General features: G+C 41.6%; 1 protein-coding gene across 2 annotated transcripts in view; it reads right to left on the reverse strand.

Annotated features, from left to right (window-relative positions):
• Positions 1–23,050, reverse strand: part of TRDMT1 (tRNA aspartic acid methyltransferase 1) — an 81,460-nt gene that overhangs the window by 45,965 nt on the left and 12,445 nt on the right. The window contains exon 2 of one of the 2 annotated variants that reach the window (XM_089693705.1): positions 14,120–14,229. The exons of the other annotated variant lie outside the window; for it this stretch is intronic. Coding sequence (XP_089549831.1) covers positions 14,120–14,229 — 110 coding nt within the window. The remainder of the gene's footprint in view (positions 1–14,119; positions 14,230–23,050) is intronic. 2 annotated transcript variants of the gene reach the window in all.

A 23,050-nucleotide genomic window follows, 5' to 3' on the forward strand; every position in this document is an offset into this window, starting at 1 on the left:
ACCACTCATATACTCTGTATAGATCACTGTGCAAAAGATATCAAGGTCAAGTTTTCTAAATAACTGACGACTATGCCTAGACAAGATGATATCTTCAACAAACATTAACCAAGCAAGATGCCAATAAAAAGAAAACTCAGGAGCAGATTACTAAAGTTGCCAAGATATTAACGCATTTTAAAACCAGGGAGCTCTCATACCTGGGCAAATGGCCATAAAGATTAAAGTGTTACAAGGGACGTCTAATCCAAGAAACGCCTATAATAACCATTTTACAAGGGAAAATGAAGGTTTTTGAAAGAAAATGGACAAGGCTAAGATCTGTCTCTTAAGCGCGCCTAAGGCCAAATTCTGGTCAAGTCAAGATTCTAGTAAGGGAAGAAGATAAATCTTTGGGACTTAACCACTTGAAGACCACCCTACAGCAGTTTTACTGCTACAGGGCAGTCCTCCTGTGCAAAATCATGTATATATACCTGATTTTGCACTTCTGCCATAGGGAGCACATGTGTGTACTTCCGGCAGCTCGCTTCTGCTGTGAACACGCACAGCAGAAGACTATCTGAGAGTCCCGGTGGACGGATGTTCACCGGCACCCGCCGTTTATCAGACAGGAGAAAGAACAGAGCTCTGCTTATGTAAACAAGGCAGAGCTCTGTTCTAACAGGTGAGGAAGTGAAGGATTGTGTGTCCCTACAAAGCTGGGAACACAATCCTTCACTTCCCCTAGAATAAGCACCACCTAGTGTACACCAAGCACATAGCTAGGCATACATTTAACTCTTTAATTGCCTTAGATGTTAACCCCTTCCCAACCAGTGTCATTAATATAGTGATCAGTGCATATTCTTAGCACTGATCACTGTATTATGCAGGCCATAGATGGGTCGAAAATCGGCCGATCTTTCGGCCGAAAATCAAATCGGCCGATTTTCGGATCGTTAGTGGGCTATTTGTTCAGCCGTTTTTCGGGATTTTGGCCGTTTTTTTTTTTTGGTAAAGTTGGAAAAAAATCGGCCGATTTTCGTGGCATTAATGGGCTAATCGGCCAATTTTTTACTGATAAAAAATCTGCGCATGAGCAGTGACCTGCAAGAGGAAGACAAAAAGAAGAAAAAGAAGAAGAGGATGAAGAAGAGGATGAGGAAGAAGAAGAGGATGAAGAAGAAGAAGAAGAGGATGAGGAAGAAGAAGAAGATGAGGATGAAGAAGAAGAAGAGGATGAGGAAGAAGAAGAAGAGGATGAGGATGAGGAAGAAGAAGAAGAAGAAGAGGATGAGGATGATGAAGAAGAAGAGGATGAGGAAGAAGAAGAAGAAGAAGAGGATGAGGATGATGAAGAAGAAGAGGATGAGGATGATGAAGAAGAGGATGATGAAGAAGAAGAGGATGAGGATGATGAAGAAGAAGAGGATGAGGATGATGATGAAGAAGAAGAGGATGAGGATGATGAAGAAGAAGAGGATGAGGATGATGAAGAAGAAGAAGAAGAGGATGAGGATGATGAAGAAGAAGAGGATGAAGAAGAAGAAGAAGAGGATGAGGATGAAGAAGAAGATGAAGAAGAGGATGAGGAAGAAGAAGAAGAGGATGAAGAAGAAGAAGAGGATGAGGATGAAGAAGAAGAAGAAGAGGATGAAGAAGAAGAAGAAGAGGATGAGGATGAAGAAGAAGAAGAAGAGGATGAGGATGAAAAAGAAGAAGAAGAAGTAGGATGAAAATAAGAGGAATTCCAGTCCAGCAAAAAGTGTCTGCAGAGAGCTCCGCTATTTCTTTGACAGTTCTCTGACAGTTCCTTGACATTTACAGCGGTTGCAACATTGTATCTATTTGTTTCCGAATAAAAACATCTGTATCCTAAATGGAAACAAATAGATACAATGTTGCAACCGCTGTAAATGTCAAGGAACTGTCAGAGAACTGTCAGAAATAGCAGAGCTCTCTGCAGGGACACTTTTTGCCGGCTGTAGACGGGATGAAAATCGGCCGATTTTTTTTACCATTGGTGGTAACGTCGGCCACTTGAACGACCGATTGTTCGTTTTTTTAAAAGAAAAATCGGCCGATTTTCGACCCATCTATGGCCTGCATTAGTGTTCCTTGTTCCCACAAAGTTGGCTGCTATAAGTCACTGATCGCCGCCATTACTACTAAAAAAAAATAAATATATAAAAAAAATTCCAGTATATGTCCCATAGTTTGTAGACGCTATTATTTTTTGCACAAACGAATCAATATACACTTATTGGGATTTTTTTACCAAAAATATATAGCAGAATACATTTTGTCCTAAATTCTTAAAGAAATAGGATTTTTACAATTTTTTATTGGATATGTTTTATAGTAAAAAATAAAAAAATATAGTTTTTTTTCAAAAATTGTCGGTCTTTTTTTTGTTTATAACACAAAAAGTAAAAACCGCAGACGGGATCAAATACCATCAAAAGAAAGGTCTATTTGTGGGGAAAAGAAGGACATAAATTTATTCTACATTCATTTATGTAGAGTGTTGCATGACCACACAACTGTCAGTTAAATTAACGCAGCGCCGTATTGCAACAAATGGCCTGGTCAGGAAGGAGGGTAAATCTTCCAGTTGGCAAGTGGTTAAATGCCTGTGTTTACACCAGGCAAAGAAGGATTTCCAGGTATGATAGTAATTTTTTCTGGAAGTGGCCTTTCTGGCTTACAGCAGTGTGGAAATGACAGAATCAGAGAAACATCTGTCCCTCAAGACCTAGGTTTCAACATCCATACCATTAAATTTAGTGACTGAGAAGCAAGATGGGATTGAAGGTCTGGCTTATTTAGAACAGGCCAATGATCATCTCCTAGAAGTTTAAGTATGTCTGTATATCAGGTTCTTCTGATCTAGTTTGGTGCAATGACAGTCACCAGTATTTTGTAGAGAAGCCAAGGCAGAAGTCACACCAGAAGAAAGACATATATGAACTGGAATGGATCCCAGGGAATCACAGCATCTGATGGCAGTACTAGAGGATCCTGGGTTCTAGCTACAAACAGGGGTAGCTTGTTGCTGTACCTGTGCTTTGGCGGTTATGCCTCCTTCCTCCTTTATTTCCCATTGTGCTCAGCAATCAAGAGAAAGGGGGGTCTGTGTCTTGCTTTTTTTTTTTTATATACTCTTGCAGAAGTCAGCCATTTACCCAATTACTCCCACCCATCCAGGAAGAGAAACCCCCTTTCACATATCTTAAGACTTTGCCAGTTTCAGCCAATGGGGGCGGTCTTAGGCTAGGACAAAAATCTCAAGACGTGTTCAGTTTATGTCACCAGCTGTTATAAAAAACAGGTAGCCCCAGCTGTACTTACATTCTTTAAAGTAAATTCCCTCAAGAAGATCTATAACAATACTTCCTAGCGGGTGTTAGAAAATTACACCTGGAGGACAGGGTGTCCACATCTGGGGTTCCCCATTTCTGAGATAGGAGTCTGAAGATGATCAGGATGAAGGGCTTATTCCCTTTGGTCTAGATGTGATGGCTGAGGCAATCTGCCATTAAACAGACCACTTCTGAGACGTGGACAGCACAGAGGGCTGGACAGTGTTTCTCTACTCATGAGATGATCAGACTTACTTTCCTTTAAGGGTGCCTGATCGCTAGTACCTCCTTGGTGGTTAATATAGGTTGTGGTGTTGTCTGATTGCACCCTGATCAAGTGACCCCGAAGAAGGGATGGAAGTCCAATTATTCAGTTAGTTTTATTGCTCTCAGCTCCAGGATGTTGACAGGGAGCTTTGAGGGTTTGAAAGACTCCTCTCCCCTTTAACTGTTGGCAGAAGAAGGTTGTTTAGGTACCCCGTTACATAAATAACTATATTTTTGTGAAAACTCTTGGTGAGGGGGATAGGCTAAATGGCAGTGCGACAAATTAGAAGTATTTGTCTCCTACTGTGAAGCGCAGGAAGCACTGATGGGGTGGGTAAATTTGAACATGTGAAAAAGCATCTTCGATGTCTACTGATGATAAATATTGTCTCAGAGAACCAGCAACTGACTTTGCGGATTCCATGTGAAACTTTGGAACATGAAGATCTTTGTTTTGGGGATTTTAGGTCCAGGATATGATGAATATCCCCGTTGGGTTTTGGCACTGTAAACAGATTTGAATGGAATCATTTGAAACTGTTCTCCAGAGAAACTGGCATGACCACTTCAAGGGGTAAAATTGGTTTAAGGCAGTTGGCAAATATGACTGTCCTTGAGAAGATTTCTGAATTTTATTTTGTACCTCTTAAAACCACCTATTTAACCCACAGGTCTGAGATGTCTGTAACCCAGTAAAAGGCACACTGTTACAGTCAACCCACCACTCTTAGTGGTGAGAGCTCCCCTTCATTGTTAAGAGAATTTTGAGGTTCTCAAGGAGTAGAATGTAGAAATGGGGTAAGCTTGTCTTTGAAGGTATAAGCAGCAACCCAGGTGTAGACCATCCTGTAACGAAGTCCTTGTGACAAAAGGGTATAGGAAGTGACTGGGCACCTTATAAAGGGCTTTAAGTGGAAATGGTGGTAAAAGTAGGATCTGTAATGTGATGTAGCATCCACTTGAGAATATGCTCTGAAGGGTGGAATTTTACCACTAAGTTTGAAAAGTTTAACACTATACAAGTGGATAATTTTCAAAAACAATTCCCAGTTTAATGTACACATGAATACTTCTCCTGAAACCTGTTTAAAATGAGGCTATACAGTATCGGCCCAGTACAAGGTAATGGAACTTTATAAAGATGGAAAAGGACATATAAAGATGTCCAAAGCCTTGAATATGCCAGTCAGTACTGTTAAATCACCTATTAAGAAGTAGAAAGTTCAGGGATCTCTTGATACCAAGCCAAGGTCAGGTAGACCAACAAAGATTGCAGCCATAACTGACAGAAGAATTACCTGGGATTCAAAGAAAAACCCACAGGCAACCTCAAAAGAAAAACAGGCCGCTCTGGAAAAAGATGGTGTAGTTGTTTTTAAGGTGTACAATACGGTGATACTTTAACAAAAATGAGCTGTTTGGTCGAAGTGCCAGAAAGAAACTTTTCTTAATAGGTGATTTAACAGTACTGATTGGCATATTCAAGGCTTTGGACATCTTTTTATGTCCTTTTCCATCTTTATAAAGTTCCATTACCTTGTTATGCAGGACTTTTGATAGTTCTTTTCTGATCCCCATGGCTCAGTATCTAGCCCAGTCAGTGCTTCCACGTAAGAGCTAACAAACTCATTGACTATTTATACACAGACACTAATTGCAATTTAAAAAGCCACAGAAGTGGGACATTAACCTCTAATTGGCATTTTAACCCGTGTGTGTCACCTTGTGTGTCTGTACCAAGGCCAAACATTCCAGGGTATGTAAACTTTTGATCATGGCCATTTGGGTGATTTCTGTTATCATTATGATTTAAAAAGGAGCGAAACAACTATTTCATAATAAATGGCTTCATATGATCATCATCCTTCAATAAAAGAGCATTTTTTGGCATGATCAGTCATATTTTCAATATCAATGCCAGAATTTCACAATTTCTGCCAGGGTATGTAAACGTTTGAGCACAACTGTAGCACCCTGCAGCTAACTACACACATTAGAACTGCTGAGGTGAGCACCCAAGCAGAATCCAGTGCCCAAAGAAACATTTCAGGTCACCTTAATAGTGTGGGGTTGGGGTACCGTTCTGAAGGTTATAGTTAGGTTGCATTGGTGCGGATGGACTACTTCTATTTGTTTAATTTGAGTTGAACAACCCAAAGTAAAAAAAACTAATGAAGCAAACAATTTTTCTGCAAGGGAGAAAAGGTTCATCAATTTAGGACACTAGCAAACAACTGAGCTCTCACAGAGTAGGTTGGGGTTATAGGGGAACTCCCAGGGGGGCATGTCAAGCAAAATTTTGCCAGTGTCTAATTACCTGAAGACACTAGCCAATAACTCAGAGTCTATAAATATCCTGTCCTGTGTCCGATAATGATAGAGCTTTTAATAACATTTAGAGCTAGACATACTAAAGTCTCAGGAAAAGTCATGAAAAAAAAATATGTTGCCATAGTTGAGCAGTGGAGAGCAATTTTCCAGATGAAGCCGACTTCCTATCTAAAGAACACACCATAAACACATAAACAAACTGACAGACCTTTTCAATTTCAATTATCTGTAACTCAAAATATTAAACTTCACAGCAGTTACATAAATCTCAAATTTACTCATTTTCTAGACTGAACATATTTTGCATACACTCTATATTAGCAGCTCTTCTGCATAATATAACAATTTTGTTTCAAATGGTTTTAGATTGAATAACCTCATATGCACAAAGATGACTTGAGCGGAAACAAATAAGAACATATATCTGGATTTGCAAATGTATGAGTGTGTTTATTTGATTTTGGAACAATTTTTTGCGTGCATTATTTTTATTTTTCAAGCTTTTTCAGGCTTCAGCATTTTTCAACTAACCAAAAAGAAAGCTATATACTAGGATAGGAAATTGTTGTTATGAGGAATGCACATTCCGCACTATACTGCCCCAAAAGGAGATTCTGAACTTTTTCCGAGCACTGAGCGAAAGTACATTTCTTAGATGTGAACAGGCAAAACAGAATAACATGGAAATCCAAATTTCAAACATTAAAGTGTGAATGGAGGCTAAAGATGATAATCGTGTACTGTAGTAAAGACAGATGAAGTATCTTCAGGTAGTGTCATAGTGACATGCAACAAAATCGATGACAGCAGTAATTTAAAAGGCTGACTTATCAGTTAACCTTTGCACAAAGTTATCTCTGTTAATGACACTTTTCACAGAATCATGCTTTTCCACTAAGCTGTTATTTATTACATGTTGTTTTTCACATATATCAGTGCAAAAGTTATTAAAAAAAGCTTGTAAAAAATCTAAAGTCAGAGCATTTTTTTCTCCATTTTTTACTGGAGTATAGTAATAGTTAGAACCCTGTCTGTTTTTCTTTTTTTTTTTTGCAATCTGTGTCCAAGTCGAGAGATTTCCCTTTACTTCCTGTCCCAGAGACAGAACAGGAAGAAGGGAACATCTCTCCAAAGTTGGGGGAAATCCCCTCTTAAAAAGTTACTAAACCCAGGACCCTGCATTCACTCTATCTGGTCTCCCACAGTACACACAACATGGAAATGCAATTATTTCAGTAAATATAAACTGTTAAATTCCTTTTATCATCAGTAGTATATATAGCCGTCTTATGACTTCTATCAGTGTCCAGCTGAACACATGTTAAAGCTTGTAGGAGGAGTTTTCATTTTGCTCTAGGAGGAGGCAGAACACCTGACCTCTGTCTGGGCAGCGCTGATTGGCTCTGTGCTTTTCACATGCACTCTCGCAAGAGGAAAAAAAAAAACCTCTCTAGTAATACACACCAAACTGAGCATGTGCAGAGTGTCTCCACATGATATGTCTTATCAGGAGATGAGAGGGACAATGGAGGAAGGGGAGGATCAGAGAAGACAGGATCAAACAGTGTTTTTACAATATGCAGAGGATTAACCCCTTAGGTTCCACAGTGAGTATAACAAGCATGCTTTACTGCATAAACAGACTCATTTTACTGTTGTGGGTTTACTAACACATAGTTACATAGTGAGTCTGGCTGAAAAAAGACAAAAGTCCATCCAGTTCAACCATTAAAAAAATCAAAGCTATAATCCTACACTCATAGTTGATCCAGAGGAAGGCAAGAAAAACTAGCAAAGGATGATCCAATTTGCCCCTGCAGGAGAAAAAATTCCTTCCTGATCCCTCGAGAGTCAATCAGATATTCCCTGGATCAACTTTACCTATAAATGTTAGTATCCAGTTATATTCTGTGTATCCAAGAATCCAGGCCTTTTTTAAAGCAATCCACTGAGCTGGCCAGAACCAACTCTTGAGGGAGTCTATTCCACATTTTCACAGCTCTCACTGTGAAGAAACCTTTCCATGTTTGGAGATTACATTTATTTTCCTCCAGATGTAAAGAGTGCCCCCTTGTCCTCTGTGATGACCTCAGGGTGAATAGCTCTACACTGAGTTCACTATATGAACCACTGATGTATTTATACATGTTGATCATATTTATACATGTTGAACACTTTAAGCTGGCCATAGACTAGTAGATTTTGAATGAATGTTCATACAAATATAATATAATATATATAATACAAAGATACATAAAATATTTTCAGTACATTTGATGACTTGAAAAATGCCGTTCAAAAGTATGTCAAAATGTCTACTTTTAACTTTTGATTTTGGTATGAATGTAATTTCCCAAATGAAGACCACATTCCCTGTTAGAAATGTGTTTGTTCGAGGAAATATTTCCATTCCGCCTCTTTGAATTTTCTTATAACTGTGGTAAAAAATAAACATCAATTTGACCCCAGTAATACTCTAACAAATGTTCTTGTAATTAAAATGTTTTAATACAAGTCTACTAGTGTATGAGCAGCTTTAGACAGCTGTCATCTGAACATTTGTATCCACTGGAAGATTTTTGGTGTCAATTGGAAGAGTTTCATTTTCCTATCACCTTCTGTCACGTTGACAATAGTCAACTAGGGAAGGTAAATCTCCCCAGTAGAGACACAGATAGACAGAATACTTGCAGTAGCTGGGGAGCAGGGAAGCCTTTCAACACATGGGCCACTGCAGAGGTAAGTATATGCATGCTTATTTTACAGATGACCTGTTGGGTAACAGTGACTCTATGCTTTAAGGCTGAACACCAGGCAGAAAATAAAAAAACTACAATAAAGTGGTTCTAAAGGTAGAAGGTTTTTAACCTTAATGTATTCTTTGCATTAAGGTAAAAAACCTTCAGTGTGCAGATGCACCCTCAGTCCCCTTTATATGTACCTGAGTCTGATCTTGATCCTGCATTGTGCATAAGAGCAGCAGCTCTCTCACTGTTTGCAAGCTCAGAGACAGCAGCGGGAGCCATTGGCTCCCGCTGCTATCAATCACAGCCAGAGGAGAGAGCAGGGAGCAGAGCTGAGCCATGCTCTGTGTGCCAATGGACACACAGAGCTGGCCCAGGAGCAAGCACACAGAAGTGCCCCCATGCCAGCAGCTTGCTACAGGAGCATTGAACAAGGGGAAGGAACCAGGAGTGCCGACAAGGGACCCAAAAAGAGAAGGATTGGGGCTGTTCTGTGGAAATTCACTGCACAGATTAGGTAAGTATGACATGTTTATTTAAAAAAACAATATCCTTTAGAATCACTTTAGGGCAGTCATATGATTTTATTTAAAATCATTAAATGTATTTTTGTTCAATCCTGCTTAATTGACTTAATCGATTAATGACAGTACAGAAAGAACAGTCAGAATATTCTTGGTGGTCATAGGGTTGCATACACTGTGGCACATATTACATACGTGTACAAATTTACAGACAGTCTAAGTATAGAGCAGAGCTACAAAAACAAGACACCTCCAGACAACATCACTTCGTCTTTTTAACAACATTGTGGCAGAGGTCCTCCTTTAAAAATAATAATGGACTGCCAACAGGTCCCATTGATGAAGCATCCAGTGTCAGCCATAATTTGTACATCAGAAAGATTTAAGTGTATTTTAAATGCAGCTAGATACTAGTTGTAGTCAGTACCTGACTTTGCATTCAGCCCCCTGTAAATCCCTGCACAGCAGTAGACCGTGAGATTGAGGACCAGCAAGCACTAACAGCAAATCAGATTCTCCTGCAATGCAAATATATTGACATTTTGAAAGGAGGATAGCAAAGTGTTTACTATGTAGCTGCTCCTTCATTGACCAACCAGCAGGTTTAGGATGCAGGCCAAGCTATGGTACTGCAGTGCAAGTTAAAGCTTTAAAGCAGGGGTCTGCAAACTTTCTACACAATGGGCCAACCTACTGTCCTTCAGACAGATGGGGGCTGAATTGTAGCTAATGGGGATAGAAAATGTCCCGTATTCAATGGAAGTAAACAGTGCCTTAAGCCTAGTACACACTGTGATAAATCTGATGTCCAATCACTCGATTTTTGATAAAAATGCATATTATGATGTAAGCAAGTAAGCATAGTGTTGTCCTGTGCTTCTGATCATGCACATTTTTTTCTGTACGATTATTTCTGTATGATTACTGTATTAAACGAAAATTGGACGTTGTGTTCACGTACAATAAAAATTTTCTAGCTTGCACGCTCAGTTTTGGTTGTCTGAAAATTCGGAATTGACTGTGGAAAGCACTATAATAACGTTCAGATAATCGGCCCTCATACGGAAATGTTCATACAATTTCCTCATCGTTTGTATGAGCCTATAGGCTTGGTGTTCAGTTGGAGTAAATAAATTACATAATGCCGGTGGTCAGTAGCATGAGGAATAGTGCCCCATCATTGGTATCAGTGGGGGGAATAGTGCTCCATCATTGGTATCAGTGGGGGGAATAGTGCTCCATCATTAGTATCAGCGGGAGGAATATTGCCCATCATTGGTATCAGTGGGAGGAATAGTGCCCCATCATTGGTATCAGTGGGGGGAATAGTGCCCCATCATTGGTATCAGTGGGAGGAATAGTGCCCCATCAGTGGGAGGAATAGTGCTCCATCATTGGTATCAGTGGGGGGAATAGTGCTCCATCATTGGTATCAGCGGGAGGAATATTGCCCATCATTGGTATCAGTGGGAGGAAAGGTGCCCCATCATTGGTATCAGTGGGGGATATAGTGCCCCATCATTGGTATCAGTGGGAGGAATATTACTCCATCATTGGTATCAGCGGGAGGAATATTGCCCATCATTGGTATTAGTGGGAGGAAAGGTGCCCCATCATTGGTATCAGTGGGAGGAATATTGCCCGATCATTGGTATCAGTGGGGGGAATATTGCCCCATCATTGGTATCAGTGGGAGGAATATTGCCCCATCATTGGTATCAGTGGGAGGAATAGTGCCCCATCATTGGTGTCAGTGGGAGGAATAGTACCCCATTATTGGTTTTAGTGGAAGGAGCAGCACCCCATCATTGGTATTTTGGGCAGAAATAGTGCACCATCTTTGGGAGGAATCCTGCCCCTGCCTCAATGACGTCAGTAGGTGGAATAATACGCCATCATCGGTGTCAGTGGCAGGAATTATGCTCCACTGTTAGTGTCAGTGAGAGAAATAGTGCCCCAAGGACTGGATAAAGGCTAGCAAAGGGCCACATCAGGGTCTGCAAACTTTCTACACAATGGGCCAACCTACTGTCCTTCAGACAGATGGGGGCTGAATTGTAGCTAATGGGGATAGAAAATGTCCCGTATTCAATGGAAGTAAACAGTGCCTTAAGCCTAGTACACACTGTGATAAATCTGATGTCCAATCACTCGATTTTTGATAAAAATGCATATTATGATGTAAGCAAGTAAGCATAGTGTTGTCCTGTGCTTCTGATCATGCACATTTTTTTCTGTACGATTATTTCTGTATGATTACTGTATTAAACGAAAATTGGACGTTGTGTTCACGTACAATAAAAATTTTCTAGCTTGCACGCTCAGTTTTGGTTGTCTGAAAATTCGGAATTGACTGTGGAAAGCACTATAATAACGTTCAGATAATCGGCCCTCATACGGAAATGTTCATACAATTTCCTCATCGTTTGTATGAGCCTATAGGCTTGGTGTTCAGTTGGAGTAAATAAATTACATAATGCCAGTGGTCAGTAGCATGAGGAATAGTGCCCCATCATTGGTATCAGTGGGGGGAATAGTGCTCCATCATTGGTATCAGTGGGGGGAATAGTGCTCCATCATTAGTATCAGCGGGAGGAATATTGCCCATCATTGGTATCAGTGGGAGGAATAGTGCCCCATCATTGGTATCAGTGGGGGGAATAGTGCCCCATCATTGGTATCAGTGGGAGGAATAGTGCCCCATCATTGGTATCAGTGGGGGGAATAGTGCTCCATCATTGGTATTAGTGGGAGGAATAGTGCCCCATCATTGGTATCAGTGGGAGGAATAGTGCCCCATCATTGGTATTAGTGGGAGGAATAGTGCCCCATCATTGGTATCAGTGGGGGGAATAGTGCCCCATCATTGGTATCAGTGGGAGGAATAGTGCTCCATCATTGGTATCAGTGGGGGGAATAGTGCTCCATCATTGGTATCAGCGGGAGGAATATTGCCCATCATTGGTATCAGTGGGAGGAAAGGTGCCCCATCATTGGTATCAGTGGGGGATATAGTGCCCCATCATTGGTATCAGTGGGAGGAATATTACTCCATCATTGGTATCAGCGGGAGGAATATTGCCCATCATTGGTATTAGTGGGAGGAATATTGCCCATCATTGGTATTAGTGGGAGGAAGAAAGGTGCCCCATCATTGGTATCAGTGGGAGGAATATTGCCCGATCATTGGTATCAGTGGGGGGAATATTGCCCCATCATTGGTATCAGTGGGAGGAATATTGCCCCATCATTGGTATCAGTGGGAGGAATAGTTCCCCATTATTGGTTTTAGTGGAAGGAGCAGCACCCCATCATTGGTATTTTGGGCAGAAATAGTGCACCATCTTTGGGAGGAATCCTGCCCCTGCCTCAATGACGTCAGTAGGTGGAATAATACGCCATCATCGGTGTCAGTGGCAGGAATTATGCTCCACTGTTAGTGTCAGTGAGAGAAATAGTGCCCCAAGGACTGGATAAAGGCTAGCAAAGGGCCACATCTAACCCTTGGGCAGCAGTTTGGAGGCCGCTCTTATATTACAAACAGTCTATATGTGTAGCTGACCTGGGTAATTAGGTGCATGCCTGGAATTCAGCTTTAAAGGAGTAAAATGAGTACCATACCCAACCGCTTTATAGAATAGCATTTCCCAAAAACCAATTAAATTTATTTCAAAATTAAAAAAAAAAACAAAAAACACTGTAAGATAAATTGGCTGGTAACCAAGATAACTTAAGACACACAGAGGTTTTGCTCTGAAACAGCAGGAAACTTGAGAATAAGTAAGTGGTTAAAGAAAATATTGTTTCTTTCCTCTATTTGTATGAAGGAAATGTCAGGAAACAATTATCACAGTTCTGCAGAAAAATAAACGTGGAATCTGAAGGGAACATCTAGTTATATTAAAGTGATTTTATTCAGCCAGCATATTCGAGTTCAGAAGGTAAACGGTACCAGTAATATACACCGATCAGCCATAACATTATGACCACCTACCTAATATTGAGCAGGTCTCCCTTTTGCCACCAAAACAGCCTAGACCCATCGAGGTATGGACTCCACAGGCCAAAGCATCACACTGCCTCCACCAGCTTGCCTTTTTCCCACACTGCATCTTGGTGCCATTTCTTCCCCAGGTAAGCGACACACACCCATCCACATGATATAAAGAAAATGTGCTTTATGAGACCAGGCCACCTTCTTCCATTGCTCTGTGGTCCAGTTCTGATACTCATGTACCTAGTGTAGGTGCCTTTGGCTGTGGATACGGGTCAGCATGGGCACCCTGACTGGCCTGCAGCTACACAGCACCATACACAACAAACTGTGATGCCCTGTGTTCTGAAACCTTCCTACAGGAACCAGCATTAAGTTAATCAGCAATCTGAGCTACACTAACTCTTCTATTGGATCAGGCTACACAGGTCAGCCTTCACTCCCCATGTGTATCAATGAGCCTTGGCTGCCCATGACACTGTCGCCAGTTCACTTTTTTCTTCCCTGGACCACTTTTGCTCGGTTCTGACCACTGCAGACCAGGAACATCCCACAAGAGCTGCCATTTTGGAGTTGCTCTGATCCAGTCATTTGGTCATTATAATTTGTCCCTTATCGAAGTCACTCAAATCACTTGCCCATTTTTCTGCTTTCAAATCAAATTCAGGGACAACATGCTCACTTAGTGCCCGATATACAGTATCTTACCGAACGTCAGATGCCATTGTCACAAGATAATCAATGTTATTCACTTAATCTTTCAGTGGTCATAAGGTTATGGCTGATTTGATGTATTTGTAATAAATAATAAGATTTTAATTAGGATCCTTTTGCTACTTGCCCACAGCGGTTCCTAAGAAATCTCTTTGCAAAAAAGAAAACACCCCTGTTTTTATAATAAGTAAAGGAACTTACCTCTATGGATTTGGGCCATAATGGAGTGTTTGGAAAGTTATATTTGTAGACTTCATTAGCAATAGTATTAACATCTACAGCTGCCACCACTTCCGCTGATGCTCCACTGGCTGAAATAATATAAAATAAAACAGAATTCTTAAAAAAATATTTGATGGAAGCCTGTTCTGAGGGATATAATGAGAGATATTTACTAAAACCAGTACAGCTGTGCATGGCAGCCAATCAGATTCTAACTTCAGTTTGTTCAATTAAGCTTTGACAATAAAATCTGGAAGCTGATTGGTTTCTATCCGCAACGGCACTGGATTTTGCACCATGCAGTTATAGTATATAATGCCCATAGAGTATACTAATGTTCATCTCCTTATTGAAATTTTAGTTGGTCAATTATACATAATAAAGTCTGTGTTGTGCAAAGAGATATTGCATATTCCATGAATACAATCAGATTGTACAATATCTGTACACTCTTCTATAGATTTACCAAAACTGTGTAATATGGAGGACCTACCTAAGCAACTTTTTTTATCTAATCAGGCAGGCCCCTGTTCTACATTGTTATTGGCAGATCTAAAAGAGATTGTACAATAAGATTGCATAGTGCATGGTTACCATGAATATTCTGCCATCCTGTGTGAATGTAGCAGGAAAGGACATGAAACACCACTGGGATTGGACCCCTATAAAAGCTTTGTACTGGCCCTTCAGCAGGTCCCCAGTCAACACTTCCAGCAGAGACTTCCCTCTCTCACCAGTGTCCACACCAATATATTCTTTCCTTGGTCTGTCACAGCTCTCCTTCCAGTGTCCACAGTATCTTCTCTGACACTCTACCCTCATCGCCCACAATATAGTCTCTGGCCCACACCTACACTGTCTACTTACTAGTCCCCCCACAATACACAATAAGCTTTCACCCCCCCCCCAACGAGATACCATTGTGCCCCCCAATGATCCTTCTGCTCCTCACTAGACTGTGGGTGTCAGAAACAACTAAGATGGATCACTTAAAGCAGTAATAAACCCCAACATAAAATGTATATAGCATCTTACCAATTCTTAGATGTGATGACTGCATTAGGCTTTCTTTCTTTTCTCATCTTGTGATCTGGCCAGTAAGTCTATTCTTTCTCAAAAGAACAAGGTCCCCAGCAGAATGTATCAGTTACAGAGATGAGACAAACCATTTATCACTGGCAGGGGTGCTTACAGTGATCACCTTTCATTTATTCATGTAAAACCTTTATCCCAAAAGCAAAAAAACTGCTGTAATTGATTCTAAACTGTGAGCTGGAGCTTGGCTTCAATTTGTTAGTGTATTTAAATCGGTTAGTACATGCAACACTCCCCAATTCCCCAGAATGACCATGCTGCTATCCAAGAGGTGCCCCCTGTGCTTCTTCATCCAGAGTGGGGGCACTCTAATACAGTAGGCGTGTTACTGGCCAGATCACCAGGTGAAAACAGAGGGGAAAAAGAGTAAAAAAAACTAAATGCAGTTACCACATGTATTGATTGCTATGCTGCAATATATTACATTATTGGTTTTGGGTTTAATACTGTTTAATTACTTCCTGACCGCATTATATCCGAATGACAGCTACAGCGCGGTCGTCCAGTTCTGGGAGGGCGTCATATGACCCCCAAGTGCTCTCTGTGATCACTCTGTCTTGTGGGCCAATCACAGTGGCCTTTTACTATGTGATCAGCTCTGCCCAATCACAGCTGATCACCATCTAAATACACTTTCTGGTTATTGGCAGTACTTTCCTCGTGCTGTCATAGCATGAGGAAAATACTGCCGATAACTGGCAAGTCTTAAAGGAGACATCTACACTGATAATCAGGGCAAGCCCCAAAAAGTTTCCATCAGTACTGCCAATCTGCACCTAACAGTGCTGCCACTCCATGCCCAACAGTGCTGCCAATCTGTGCCCAACAGTGGCAACTATCAGTGTCGCCTATCAGTGCCCTTCATTGCAGCCTCATCAACGCACATCAGTGAAGGAGAAAAATTACCTGTTTGCAAAATTTTATAATAGTAACTAAGGCTGGCCATACAGTATACAATTTTCTGTTCAATTTTCTTTAATTTACCTTCAACTATGAAGAGCAAAGGCCTGCCTAATTGGATACAGTTGAAAGTGTTGTTTAAGTTTAACTTCCTATTATATGGTTTTTAGTAAACCTCCCAGGCACAATGCATCCTGGGGACGCTTACTTCGTATTGCGAAAAAAATTAATAAACCAAGGCATTATTTTCAATGGATTTTCATTCGTAAACCAAAAATTACGTTAACCGAGGCGTTCATAAACTGAGGTACGCCTGTATTGTGTTTCTGCTGCATTTTGCTTTTTTATTCTGCCCAGCAACAAAAACATTTCCACTTTAATAGAAAAAAAAAAAAAAGCTGAATAAACACAAAACGAGCTAAAAATGTGGTAAAAATGTGAATGTAAAAATGCAAAGTGAAATGCAAAAAGCATTGCAAAAACGTATCAAAGCCTTGGTGTGAACCAGGCCTAAGAGTGAAGACACCTGAACAGGTAAGAAAATACTGACATCTAGTGTGCTGTTGCGTTCATCTACCCGGCAATTCTAGTCCTTGAACAAGTTCCTGTCAGTTACTTTGTAGCAGGAAAATGTTTAATGAGAAGCTCGTTCACAGTATAACGCACCATTGCCATGCATTACACTTTGGTTTTGAAGGATCTAATTCAGTTTTGAAGGATCTAATTCAGACTCTCACCCTTTTTACCATGGAGGAACCCCTGAAATAGTTTTTGGCTTCAGGGAATCCTTGCTAATAATTACATTTACAGCTCACAGTACATTAGTGTGATGGTCAATGGGAAGAATGCTCCTTACATTTGTGGTCATTGTGAAGATCCCCCCCCTTACAGACAGCTAAAAAGATCAATGGTGTCAGTGGGAAATGATCTGAGAGGCAGAAATTGCTTTTTGCTCAAGGAACCCCTAGAAACCTCTGGAGGAACCCTAGAGCTCAATGGAACCCAGGTTCAGAAACCCTGATCAAATTCAAGACAAGTGAATTTGATTGGAGAGTGAAATAGATGGTTCACATGCGGTAAGATGACAGCAGTGGCAATGTGCCGATTGTGGCACTGTTTACTTTTTTTTTTAAACAAACTTTACTGGAATATCATACAGCAACATTTAATCAAAGGGTGGAGTGACAGACGTCATCGCGCTCCGGAAGGACAGCGGCCATCTTTTGATGGTACTTGATCACCACTGAATTTTTTTTTATTATATAAAAGGAAAAAAACCAACAATTTTATTTAAAAAAACTATATTTTCTACTTTCATATCCAATCTGAAAACATATCCAATAAAAAAAAAAAATCTAATTTCTTCATAAATTTAGGTCAAAATGTATTTTGCTTTGGTAACAAATGTATGTCTTTGGTAACAAAAAATTCCAATAAGTGTATATTTATTGGTTTGTCGGAATGGTATACCGTCTACAAACTATAGGATATTTACTAGAATTTACACAGCTATGACGCTATACAGCCACTTATAGTGGCACTGTGATAGTGTGGCGGACAATCTGGTACACTAATTGACACCACTAGTGACACTAATACAGTGATCAGATATAATACTGTACACTGTCACTGTACTAATGACACTGGCTGGGAATATGTGCTGCTTTTACTAAGAGATCTGGCTGCTTTTTCTTCCTGCTTTTCAGGAAGGACAAACAGCCAGATTGCTGCTCTGTGTACAGAGTCCTGTTTGTTTGTAAACACAGGACTCTGTACTGTGATTGGACACGGCTGATCAACAAGTCTTAGCCATAAGTCCTTATACACACTGGATGTTTTTGACGTTTTTTTTCTACAGCCAGTAAACTCCCCAGCATGTTTACCTATGTGTCCATGCACACATAGGCTGTAATCAACGTTCTTTGGCAGGGACGGTTTTTGGCTGGAAAAAAACCCAGAACTAGTGGGTTTCTAGAGGAGTTTTTTAGCTGTAAAAATGCTCTAACGCTGAAAAATGCGCAAAACACAGTAAAATGTGGTAAAATAAGGCAAACTAGCATGTTTTGACTTTTTTTAGCAAAAATAAAAGTAAAAAAATGCTAAAAACCACAAACGCCAAAAAAAATTGCTAAACGCTAATGCAAAAATGTTGAAAAACTCACATTTTTAATTTGACTTTACACAGCTAACGTTACCAGCGTTATTAAAACGCCCCATGTGCATAGAGCCTAAACCATCGGCTCAAACCTGCTGACAAAATCTCGCTGTGTCTAACCGCAGCACAGATCAGCAAGGGGTGCGCATCCCACACGTGGAAGCAAGCTTGCAGCATTTATGTTGCTGAGCCTGCAGATGCCGCTGTGTCACAGTAAATCTACTGTTCCCAGGTGGCAAGTGGCTAAAACACATCTTCTCTCCCAAAACGTTTTTTAATAACTCCAACCCATCCCCCTGCCTCCATTCTTGCCTAGAAGAGAATGATATGCCCTACTCATGCACCCTCTTGGGATATCCCCATGACATAAACCAGGGATAAGTCCAGGAATTCAGCCACTCTGTAAAATGTGCCAGATTACACTGGGCTAAGTCCAACGATACGCCTGACACCATGTGGAGTTATCTCTTTCATTTGCAATTCACATTTTACTGAGCGCAGGGAGTTCTGGTGCATTGACATTGGACCTTTTGGTCTCAGCTCCTGCAGAGTTATATTCAGCTAATCTACCCACCCCTTCCCTCTCCCACCCTGTAAATAGACAGCAACAAGAAGGGTGGCAGCATTTCTCCTGTCAGACCTGGGAGTAGTTGTTTAGCGAAACTGTCAGCTGTAAATAAAAGAGATAAGTTCATGATGTTGTAAGCATCTTGTTTGACACAACCCATGGAAAGCCAGTCCATGCTGGAAAGTGGCTGAATTCCAGGAGTTCAGCTTTAACTTAAGGAAAATGATTGTGATGTGCATACAATGAACTATATATAAATTTGGGAAGTAACAGATAAAATCAGATTACCATGAGTATGTAGTAATGACCACAGTGAAAAAACTGATCTGCCCATGTCTCCCTTTATTAACTTGAAGTATTAATCACATACCAAGCTTAGGGACTCCTACTCTCCCTTCCTGGACTCCCACTTCTAGCACGCCCGGCACCGGAACTCTTGGTGACCTCACCAATTAGTGGGAACCGTAGCTTCAGCTATTTTGGAAAGACATTTTAGTACAATTATGGAATTCCTCTGGCGTGTGGAGGAACTTCACTTTCAAGGCTGTGAGAGTTACAGAGAAACAAGAGATTCAATAACAATCAATTTTCTTTAACTCCTTTCACGGCCTGAAGACACACAAATTTTTTTTGGATAAGCCGACTGAAGATGTCTGTCAACAAGTGAAACCAATCAGCAAGTTGCTCGTGTACAAACAGGGCAATCACCGGACATCCACATGGGCCTAATAGATGCACCACAGAGGTGCATCCACCACTGGTCTCTGAAACTAAGCACAAACAACAGCAGATTGGCCATTTCTTTCAAGGGGTTACTATTTGCACGAAGGCTGTGGGGATGGTGGCAGAGGAAGGAAACCTTTGGGCAGTAGATGCTCCTCAGATGGAAGGAGGTAGCAGAGGGCGAAATCATAAATCTTCCAGTACATCCAAAAGAAGTCTCCACCCCCTAATCCTACCTATTTTATCACCTATTTGAACCATCCGGGTACACTGGCCCTGGGGTAGAATTCAAGTTGGATAGTGTAGGAGGCCCTGCAATCAGCAGAAGGCCTTGCAATATCAATATTCTAAAGTTGTCCCAGCTAGGTCTGAAAAAACTCAAAGAATGGGCTTATTCTTTTACTGTCAGTTAGCCATGTATTTACTTTTATAGGTGCATAAAGCCACACACTTTTATGGGCTGCCCTGGAAGATGATAGGGCAAAACCACCTAAGCCCTGGTTCACACCAGTGTGACTTGTCATGTGACTTAGAACTCTCATGTCGCATGACAAGTTGCACCCCATTAGCGGCAATGGAATCGTTCAAATCGTTCAACTTTGAAAAATGTTCCTAGGTTTTTTAAAGCGGCATCAATGCGACTTGCATTGACAGCTGGTAACTGAAGCCACACAGACTGTCCACAAGATGTAATGAAGTCGCGTGACTTCAAAGCCACACTGGTGTGAACCAGGGCTAAATTGTGCAAAATGACAGGGTCCCTTTGACAAGCTGCAAACATATTTTGACAAAGGCTTCCTGTGTGGTCCAGAAGAACTCATAATATGCTAAATACACTGCTCAAAAAAATTTGAGGAACACTTTGAAAACACATCAGATCTCAATGGGGAAAATATCATGCTGGATATCTATACTGATATGGACTGGGTAATGTGTTAGGAACGTAAGGATGCCCCAGAGGTGTTCTATTGGATTTAGGTCAAGAAAGCGTGGGGTTTATTCAATGGTATCAATTCCTTCATCCTCCAGGAACTGCCTGCCTACTCTCGCCACATGAGGCCAGGCATTGTCATGCACCAGGAGGAACCAAGGACCCACTGGACAAGCAGAGGGTCTGACAATGGGTCCAAGGATTTCATCCTGATACCTAATGACAGTCAGGGTGCAATTGTCTAGCCTGTAGAGTTCTGTGCGTCCCTCAATGAATATGCCTCCCCAGACCATCACTGACCCACCACCAAAACGGTCATGCTGAACGATATTACAGGCAGCATAATTTTCTCCAAGGCTTCTCCAGACCCTTTCACGTCTATCACATGTGCTCGGGTGAACCTGCTCTCATCTGTGAAAAGCACAGGACGCCAGTGGTGGACCTGCCAATTCTGGTGTTCAATGGCAAATGCCAATTGAACTCTGTGGTGCCGGGCAGTGAGCAAAGGGCCCACTAGAGGACGTCATGCCCTCAGGCCACCCTCATGAAGTCTGTTTCTGATTGTCTGGTCAGAGGCATTCACACCAGAGGCCTGCTGGAGGTCATTTTGTAGGGCTCTGGCAGTGCTCATCCTGTTCCTCCATGCGCAAAGGAGCAGACACCGGTCCTGCTGATTACTTGAGGACCTTCTACGGCCCTGTCCAGCTCTCCTAGAGTAACTACCTGTCTCCTGGAGTCTCCGCCATGCTCTTGAGACTGTGCTTTGAGACACAGCAAACCTTCTGGCAATGGCACGTATTGATCTGCCATCCTGGAGGAGTTGGACTGCCTGTAGGGTTCAGGTATCGCCTCATGCTACCAGTAGTAACACTTACCATAGTGAGAAAAGATGAGTAGAGAAAAAAATGTCATTGGCCTTCATCTGTAAAGCCATTCCTGTTTTGGGGATCGTCTCATTGTTGCCCATCTCGTGCACCTGTTGTTAATTTCATTAACACGAAAGCAGCTGAAACTGATTACAAAAACCCCTCTGCTACTTAACTGACCAGATTAATATCCCAACTATACTCTGATTAAAAAGTGATCCTTTAATTTTTTTGAGCAGTGTATAATAATGCTCCTGGGGATTTTGACATTAGAAATGACACAATCCATATAGCCAATTCAAGCACTCATTTGGCTTATCTGTGTAGGCTTCTGGTGTACAGTGTTGGCCTCATAACTACAATCATGTACATTTTCATTCACAAAACATTAATATGCAGTTCAGATCTCATCACGTCTCGCGATGAGATCTTCAGTGTCAAGCTTCCTCCTCCAACCAACATACCAGGTTCAACGCTACAAACAACACTCTCCTCCTGCAGACCCGTTACCCCCGAGGAGGTTGCCAAACTCTTTTCTGAGGTCCACCTCACCACCTGTCTTCGAGGCCCTGCCCCCCCCCCCACATTTATTGTGGCCTCCTTCCTGCTCTATCATAAACTCTCTAACCCACAACTTCAACCTCTCCACCGACACCTTTCACTCCCCAATCAAACATGCACTGGTTCACCCCATACTTAAAAAACCCTTGCTGGACCCCACCTGTTTGAATAACTTAAGGTCCATCTCCTGGCTCCCGTTTGCCTCCAAGGTTCTCGAACGCCTTGTCCACAACCGTATGAGTTGCCTCCTCAGCGACAACAACATTCTCGATCCCCTACAGTCTGGCTTCCCCTACAACATTCCACTGAAACTACCCTACTAAAACTCACTAACAACCTACGAACTGCTAAAACCAATGGCCACTGCTCCATACTCTTAGACCTTTCCGCTGCATTTGACACAGTTGACCACCCACTCCTCCTCAGTAAACTCCACTCCTTTGGCCTCAGTGACTCAGCTCTGTCCTGGTTCTCCTCTTGCACTTTCAGCATCAAATACAACACCAACTCCTCTTCCTATTGGGGTACCCCAAGGCTCTGTCCTTGTTCCCCTCCTTTTCTCTTTCTACACCTCCTCCCTGGGTCAACTGATAACCTCCCATGGCTTCCAATACCACTTCTACACTGACGACACCCAGATCTATCTCTCCACTTCCCAGCTCACCCCCTCGATCTCCTCACGTATCACAAATCTACAGTTTATCAGTACGGATGCCACACCACTTCCTCAAACTCAATCTTTCTAAAACGGAGCTTGTAATATTTCCTCCTCCCTAATCCCCCAGTCATGACTTTACTATTAAGATCAACAGCACAACCACTGGTCTCTTCCCCTCATGCCAGGGTGCTAGGCGTAATCTTAGACTCTGACCTCTCCTTTGGGCCCCACAGCCAATCACTGGCTAAATCCTGCTGCCTCAACCTCTGCAACATTTCCAGAATTCGCCCCTTCCTGACCCCGCCCTGGTTATATCCCGTCTTTATTACTGCAACTCCCTTCACACTGGCCTACCTTTACACACGCTATCCCCCTTCAGTCTATTATGAATGCTGCTGCTAGACTGCTGCCCCTCTCTGTCAATCCCTTCACTGGTTTCCACTAGCCCAATGT

The sequence above is a fragment of the Staurois parvus genome, unplaced genomic scaffold, assembly GCF_062004578.1.
Source record: "Staurois parvus isolate SC_StPar_1 unplaced genomic scaffold, SC_StPar_1.0 ptg000636l, whole genome shotgun sequence".
In the NCBI taxonomy this organism is placed as follows: Eukaryota; Metazoa; Chordata; class Amphibia; order Anura; family Ranidae; genus Staurois; species Staurois parvus.